General features: G+C 44.4%; 1 protein-coding gene across 2 annotated transcripts; it reads left to right on the forward strand.

The window, feature by feature from the left end:
• Positions 1–4,520: 4,520 nt before the first annotated feature.
• Positions 4,521–8,035, forward strand: LOC123072636 (DEAD-box ATP-dependent RNA helicase 50). 2 transcript variants are annotated; one of them, XR_006435284.1, is made up of 9 exons: positions 4,521–4,892; positions 5,051–5,562; positions 5,770–5,964; positions 6,086–6,273; positions 6,391–6,604; positions 6,829–6,960; positions 7,094–7,266; positions 7,469–7,742; positions 7,865–8,035. XR_006435284.1 is itself a non-coding variant. In XM_044496236.1 (8 exons), exons 1-8 carry the CDS (start codon positions 4,592–4,594, stop codon positions 7,689–7,691), a joined length of 1,938 nt encoding a protein of 645 aa, XP_044352171.1. In that variant the 5' UTR covers positions 4,521–4,591; the 3' UTR covers positions 7,692–8,035. The 2 variants fall into 2 exon arrangements, 1 of the variants encoding a protein (XP_044352171.1); XM_044496236.1 differs by having other exon boundaries at positions 7,469–8,035.
• Positions 8,036–8,628: the final 593 nt, after the last annotated feature.

Consider the following 8,628-nt stretch of genomic DNA (forward strand, 5'->3'; position numbering starts at 1 on the left):
ATAATACCAGAAATATAAAATTTACATCCAGATTCGTAGACCACGAAGCGATGACTACAAGCACAAAAGCGAGTCGAAGGCACGCCGCTGTAATTGCCCCTCCCTCACTGGAGCCGGGCAAAACTTGGTGTAGTATACGTACAGTCGGTAACTCGTCGTGTTAAGGCCCTATAGAACCAGCGCACTAGAACAACTGCCGCCGTTAAAGAGAAGCTTAGATCGGAAGGATCCAACCTATAGACATACGAACACAGACGCACAAATACCGGATCCATGTGGATCCACCGAAGATAAACACCGACCGAATCCTGAGAGATCCGCGTGAGAGAAACCTCCACACGCCCTCCGATGACACTAGAAGCACCACTGGGAGGGGAGCTAGGCGGGAAAAACCTTATTCCATCTTCAGAGAACCGCCGTCGCCTCGTCTCTCTGAGCAGGACAAAAACCAGAAAACTCTGAAAATCATCCAAAAACAAAACCCTCATGCCAGCAAAGGTCGGGATCCACCACACCTATATGGCCCTAAGGCCACAGGAGACGAGGTAGACCGGCATCGGTGCCAGCAGGAGGCAAAAGAAACCCTAGCAGCGGCTGGGTAGGAGCACTCGTTCCTGGTGGTGGCTGGGTACTTGGTTACTCTTGTACTTGCATGCATGCATGCATGGCTACCTTAATCAAACAGATTTGCTAAATTTCAATTGACTGATATTAATTCAGCTTCAATCAAATTTCTTGGCTGTTGGATTATGCGTGGCGATTCGTGAGAGAAACGTTCATGCGAGTCGTTATCGGCGTCCCGCGCTTGAGTTGTTGGGCCGCCCGTTAAGCTTGCATCACTGTATATTTTCATGATTAGTTTACAGATTTGCAAAATTTCAGTCGACAGATTTTAATTCGGCCTCAATCAAACTAGAAGGAAACACGCTTCTTGCCTCGCCGTTTCTCATTCATGTATACAAACTGCAGTAGGAGCAAAACATACGAGGGAATAAAATATGGATTGTCATTAATTTACTACAAACTTCTTAATCATAGTTTCAAAATATTGCCGTCTCCTTTGATTTGATTCAATCCACCTCGGGCTTGGTCATTGGAAAATAAGTCAAGATATTCAGGAGATGTTCACTCTTACAACTTCATGGAAACTTTAGGCAGTGAATTTAATTAGGTTGTCCCCTTGCAAAAGAAAAAGAAAGGTTGCCGATGCTATGAAACACAGTAGGGATCAACAAAAATGAAAAATACTTGCAATGGTGCCGAGTAAGGTATCTTGAAGTTGTCACTTTGATCTGTTGAAATATTTGGAAGTATCTAATCTTGCATAAAGGATCGCCTGAAATGGAGGAATCGATACATCGTCAAGTACAAACCAATAACACAAGTCTACCAAAATCATACATAATTTGGTTTTCTAATCTACAGCGGTAATATTCAGGAAAAAAATGGAAAATGCAATGTCACCATGGAATTGAACTTGAATTCCTTAAGCCACCACCACCTTCTCACTTCCTCTCTCAACTTATGTTCCTGCGTTGGGCCTCCCTAAATATGAAAGTCCTCACTGTTTAGGGAGTTCCAAAGAAGCATTGACCAAATGTTTATTTCATTCAAACGAAATCATGTCGCAATACTATATACAGAAGTACTTTGGCATTTTTATGTAACGTGTTGTCTCTCAGAAACTTCAAATCAGCTCTTGATAGTGCCGATGTATGTCATCATCTAATATATGGTAGCTGAGTATTTTTAAAGTATTCTGAGAATACTGCAGTTTTTCAGATTACCATAGTTTTAATTACAACGAAGTGTTTAGCTGCCACTAGAAACTATGTTTTTAATACTGCATTATTTCCCAAACCGTGGTATTATGTCTGTATTAAAAAAAGAACCCCGGACCTCATTTTTAACAGAGCTCGGGAAAGAAAGGGGCCGTTGTTATCTTCTTCCTTGCTCCAACCCGCTGCTCCCGCTCCTTCATTCTTCCATTGTTCTGCACGATCTCGTCCTTGAGCTATGCCACGTCAGTGAGGTCCACCTCCAACCTGCTCTCCCGAAGCTCTGACCTTTGCATCTCCTGCGCTAGCTGCAGCAGTGCACTGTATGTTGCCACCTCGTCAGGTCGTCGTACGCTACCTCTTCCATGCCGGGCCCCCTCTAACCCCACCACGGTAGCTGAGATTAATGGGGCAAGCAAATCCTGCTGGACTCAAGCTTGCTACTCTGCAAAGCTGAGTTGCTGCTCTTCTTGCTCATGTGATTTTTTGTCTATCTTTGTCTATCGATGCCGGCAACAACACATGAGTGTCCATATCCAACTAATCAACTCTGATCAACCAAATCATTGAGTGATTGCAACTAGCTAGGAACATGTGTGTTTGTAGCTGCTGGCTAGCTAGTTAGCTAATTACGTTGTTGCATAAAGCACCAGCCAAACAGGTCACAGTATTTCCAATACTACGAAATACTTTGATATGTCAAAACTGTGGTATCTTGCACCGGCTGGCTGGCCCTGTTTGATAGTAAAGTATTTTCTATGTATTTCGAGAATACTGCAGTTTTTCAGATTACCACAGTTTTATTTACAATGAGTTGTTTGGTTGCCCCTAAAAACTGTGATTTTAATACTACAATATTTGCTAAAACACTGTTTTTTCTCTGTTTTATAAAAAGAACCCAAGACCTGTTTTTTTAAAACAGAGGAGGCGAAAAGAACGATGTCGCACGTCGTCAACTTCTTCCCTGCTGACTCGCCTTCCTCTACAAATATTATTCGCGGCCACCGCCCTGTGCTCTTTGTAGATCCCTGCTGCATGTAGGCCTCTCTCCATGGCTCGTCGTTGTCTCATCTGCTACACGTGCAGCTCCGCCGCAAATGCGGAAGATGGCCAAGCAGCCAGTCCTCGTGCAGCTCTGCCGCTTGGTGCCACCGAGCGATTTTTTGGTCATGGCCGTTCAGCGGAGTTCACTTAGTGCAAGCTTTCTTTCTTATGCATGCTGATGGTAACACGCTGCTCTATCGCCATGTGCATGGCCGTTCTTTGGCCAATCACTTTGCTGCATGCAACGGCTAGCTTCGCCGGAAAACCGGACGTGTTTGCTCTGCAACTGATTTTACGTCGCTGCGCCAAACATGTCCTGTGTATTGTCAATACAACAAAATACTCTGTTTTGTCAAAACCACGGTATGTTATACCTACATGCTAAAATACCGTGGTTTGTTGAATACTTAGTTTTTCAATACCTTGGTTTTTGCAACACGTTGCTATCAAACACAGCCTAATAACTTCAACAATTAACTGCTTAAAAGTGTTTGTAGGACTCGGTGGGTAAAAATAATTCAGCAACACACAAATGGCCATGTATACACAACTCCTTCGTGTAGATAGAGAAACTTGAAGCACCAAACCATCCATTAATACTAAGGAATCAACTAATGCTGCTTTTATGTCCTCACCTTCACTCTAAACCTGATTCTTGTAAGTTGAAGAGGGATGCATAGGTAAGACTAAGAATTTGACTCGTTTTTTTAACATTTTCACTGGTGAGTGGTAAATGAGGTGACTATTTGCCTTGACGACATATATAAACTCAGCAAATAAAAATACTTGCAATGCATCACATAACTGATAGCCATTGAAATATTCGATGTACCATGTAGGTCTAGTAGTATTCCAATAGAATTTGTATATTCTTTGTGAAAATCAAGCTGCATGAGGTGTGTACTTAAGAGATATCCATTTTGTATCTCTGTTTTGGACTCTTGATAACAAAGTATTTTTTAAGTATTTTCAAAATACTACAGTTTCTAAAGTTACCATAGTTTTTTTTACAATGAAGTGCTGGGTTGCCCTTAAAAAGTGTGATTTTAATACTACAGTATTTGCTAAACCATCATTTTTCTCTGTATTAAAAAAGAGCACAAAACCTCTTTTTTTTAAACAGAGCCGCCGTTCTTTTGGGCATGGCACCCGATTATCCTCTCCCCCGTGCTATTCTCAACAACTCGCTTCACTCTCCAAGGAAACTCGCCTTACTCCCACGCCCCGCGGTCACGGCTGCCGCCCTGCCCGAGCATCCTTCTTGATAACCTGCAAGCCCTGGGCATGGCTGTTCAGTGGAGTTCAGTTTGTGCAAGCTTTGTAGGTGCGGCTGCTCTTCCACCATGATTGTTTCCCTTGCATCATAAACATGTACATTTCACAATAATCGTTGTCATCAGTACATGAAACATGGTTTACTGTTATTTGTTAGCTATTTTTTCCATATACTTGTTAATGATTTACACTGTCGAGCAAAATGTGTTTTTTGTTACCATCCTACATTTATTGTGTTGACTATAGTTCCCCCAGCTAACTTGATTTTATTTTTTTTGAGAACTCCCCAGCTAACTTGATGGTACTGTTTGCATTTTCTGGTTCATAACGTGAAGACCGTTTTCCAGGCCCAGCCCACGAAGCCCGTTTTCCAGGCCCGGGCATCACGGCCCACGAAGCAACGATATCTCCCTCTTCCTTCGGATAGGAGGAGGCAGCAGCGCTCACTCAGTCGCATCACCGAGCTCGAGCTCGCTCTCGCTCTCTCGCCGGCGATGGACGTGGCGGGGGCGCAGGCGCGCGCGCTGCCGCTCCTCCTCGGCCGCCCGGCCGCCTCACTCCGGTGCTCCGTCTCGTTCTCCTGCGGCGGCGCGCGGCGGAGCTGGGCCGCCACGGCGGATGGGGAGGACGGCAGCCGCGACTACGAGCGGGTGGCCATGGACACCTCCGGCGCGTACCGGCTCGTGGACCGGAGCACCGGGAAGAGCGTCATCGTGTGGGGCGGCGTCGACGACGACGGCGTGCCGTCCCCGGCGGTCCTCTCCAGGGTCACCGCCGACCGCTGCGCCTCCAAAGGTTCGCCGTCCATTTGGCAATTTCTAATCTGTTACGCGGATTTTAGCATAAATGTTCATGGCCGGGTTTAATTTAGCCAAAATTTCATGAAATGTGTAGTGCCTGCGTGAAATGTGTTGCTTTTCCTGAAGAAAATGGGGCAATTTTTGACACTACAGGTGCAGAAAATGGGGGGAGTACTGCAGGTGTTGGGAGCTTTGGAAGACTCAAGGCGCAGAAAGTGCAGGCTTTAGCTAGGAGATCAGCAGCCCAGCTCAAGAGGGAGGGCACTTGTGGCCGCACAAGCATCGCACGGCCTAGTGAATCTCCTTATGCTGATTCTGATGAAGATGGAAGCAAATCTGGAAGAAGGAAGTCTGTCTCAGACCGCGCAAAACCGAATGGTGACTCCGGGGATGAGAGGAGCAGGGCCGTGCGTTCTCTGAATTCTGTCCTGAGGCAATACAAAGGCGACGATGATTCAGATTTTTCTGATGAAGAGCCTGCTTCTGGCCCCAAAGTTTGGGGTAAAGTTGCCGATGCTACGTCTTATAGAAGAGAGGATCGGAAGCAGAAGGCCCCTTTGGACAGTGGGTTTTTCAGCCGCAGATCTTTTAAGGAGATTGGCTGCGGCGATGAGATTCTAGGTGCATTGAGAACCTTTGGGTTTCCTCAACCATCACATATTCAGGTAAACACTTTTTTCTTTTCTCTTGGTTTACTGCCCTCAAAAATATATTCAATTGTTAGTTGCATATCAACTGGTCACCAGTAGAAGGCTCAGTACTCAGTATCTTAGTCCATTCATAATAACTGAATTCTTACACCTATGCACGCATGAGTTATATCCATACATGCTAAACGTGCTTTCCTGAACTGTCCCGTTAAACCGTCTTAGGCTATGGCATATGGTCCTGTCTTGGAGGGGAGGAGTTGCATTATTGCTGATCAGAGTGGGTCTGGCAAGACATTGGCATATCTCTGCCCTATAGTTCAAAATTTAAGGAAGGAAGAAGCTATGGGGATCCACAAACCATCGCCCAGGAACCCGCGAGTCATAATATTGACACCTACTGCTGAACTTTCTTCTCAGGTATGCTATATTACTTGCTGAATGTGATGTTGCTGAAGCTTTATGATAGTTCTAGTATGAATTTGATTTGAGGGAAATAATAATTATGGAATAACCTGTTGAGTCATTTCTCTAAATACAGGTCCTTCAGAATTGCCGTTCAATTTCAAAATCTGGGGTCCCCTTCAGGTCTATGGTTGCGACCGGTGGATTTCGACAGAAGACGCAGCTGGAAAGCCTTGATCAAGAGCTAGATGTACTTATAGCAACACCTGGTCGGTTCCTGTATCTGCTTCAGGAAGGCTTTGTGCAGCTAAATAACCTCAGATGGTATATATGGCTGCTTCTTTTTCCAGTCATTTTTTAAAAGTTGAGGAGAGAGATAAATTAGTGGATGCACTAGATAGCCTAAGACCTAAGTTAACATGTTGATCCCCCTAATTGCAGTGCCGTGTTCGATGAAGTGGATATTTTATTTAGTGAAGAAGGCTTTGAACAAGTGCTTCATCAGTTGATTACTGTCGCACCAGTGACCACACAATATCTTTTTGTCACTGCAACTCTTCCTCTTGATATATATAACAAGGTTGTTGAAACCTTTCCCGACTGTGAGGTGATCATGGGACCTAGTGTCCACCGGACAAGCGCCCGTCTTGAAGAGGTGGGTCATTGCTCACCTTCTTAGTTTCTGTAACCTTTTGCTATGCTTCATATACTGTCTGGAAACACTTCTAGGAAATACTCCTGAAGTGACGTGTCTCTCTGTTGCTACTTACATTGTTTACAACTTCAGGACTTGCTGCGTAAAACAATGGTATTGGTATTATCATGTGGTATTGATCTCCTAGAGTGATTACATTTGACATTTGTACTGTTACACTACAGATTCTTGTGGACTGCAGTGGAAATGACAGTGATGAAAAGAATCCGGAAACAGCCTTTTCAAACAAGAGAACAGCACTTCTAAAGATTATTGAGGAATCTCCAGTTCGTAAAACAATCGTTTTCTGCAATAAGGTACTAGTTCCTCTCCCTTGTATCTCTGTATATCATCATTCATCAATACCAAACATAACTTCCTAAAATGAAAAAAGAAAAACATAAGAAAGTCCCACTGTCTGACAACTACTCACATGCTTTATGTTCCCAGATTGAGACATGTAGAAAGGTTGAGAACGTGCTGACACGGCTGGACAGGAAGGCGTCACAGATCAAGGTTCTACCGTTCCATGCTGCACTGGACCAGGCGAAACGCATCGCAAACATGAAAGAGTTCCTGAAGAAACAGACTAACGACTCAATGTTCCTCGTGTGCACAGACAGGTGTGTATTCTTTTTTCTTTTTGGCACAGACAGGTGTATATTCTTTTTTTCTTTTGCACAGACAGGTGTATATTCTTTTTTTTTTGCACAGACAGGTGTAGTATTCAACTAAACAACATTTCTGCACTGGTAATTTCTGGTTTTGAATCTATCGTTTCACTAAACTGATGGACTGAATGTATCATTTATTTGATGGTGGCAGAGCTTCGCGAGGGATCGACTTCACAAACGTGAACCACGTGGTGCTCTTCGACTACCCCCGCGACCCGAGCGAGTACGTGCGCAGGGTCGGCAGGACGGCCCGTGGCGCGTCGGGCGACGGCAAGGCTTTTGTGTTCGCGGTGGGCAAGCAGGTGTCCCTGGCCAGGAGGGTGATGGAGAGGAACCTCAAGGGGCACCCGCTGCACGACGTCCCGTGCTTCTAGTTCTAGAAGTGGGGCTGACGACGCTCCTCTGCCCCACACGCAGCTCTAGCTAGTACTCCCTCTGTCCCAAAATTCTTGTCTTAGATTTGTCATACGAATGTATCTAACACTAAAATGTAACTAGATACATCCGTATTTAGACAAATTTAAGACAAGAATTTTGGGACGGAGGGAGTATTATTTTGTAGTAGTATATGATGATGTATACGCACTAGTGGCACGTCTAGGAAGGATATGTATGCTACGTGGTATTTCTGCTCATCATGCCTGTGTGCTGCTGATCATACATTTATTCAATTAGTTTAAAAACATGTGTAGTACAATGAGAAGGGCGAGGTGTTTAATAACATTGAAAATAAGTGCAAGGCACTCATGTTCAGATAGATGATTCAGTAGTATAAGTGGCAACTGAGGTAGTAGTGGCAGATGCATACGAGCATACAGTATAAGCTGGACTTGTTAATGCTGCTGTGCTGATCTGTTTCAGAAAGGTGTAGAAAGCATAAGAAGAAAGATGTGGTGGAAGAGGTAGCTGATGTAAGCAGATGAGATGAGAGCACAGGCTTTTAGATGAGCCTGTCAACAGTACCTTGATTTAAAATAGAAAGAAAGTTCAAACAATTCCAAAAAAAAATTGTGGTGCAAGATGCTCCTGTGCGCGAACTCCGTGCAAAATTTTGTGAAGTTTGGACATTCGAGGAGCTCGTGGCAAAAAAGACAAAATCAGGCGTGAACAGTGTAATTTTCAAAAGTTTCTCGGTCATCCGAAATTTGTCTTTTTTGCCGCGAGATCCACGGAGTTCACGAATATGAGCATCTTGCACCACATAAAAAGATTGGAATCTTTTGAACCTTTTATCTATTTTAAATCGCGGTACTGTTCATGCCCGGGATCATCCGAGCCCGGGCACCAAATTGCCGCTCTCGCACGGGTAGT

Source organism: Triticum aestivum, chromosome 3B, assembly GCF_018294505.1.
Source record: "Triticum aestivum cultivar Chinese Spring chromosome 3B, IWGSC CS RefSeq v2.1, whole genome shotgun sequence".
NCBI lineage: Eukaryota > Viridiplantae > Streptophyta > Magnoliopsida > Poales > Poaceae > Triticum > Triticum aestivum.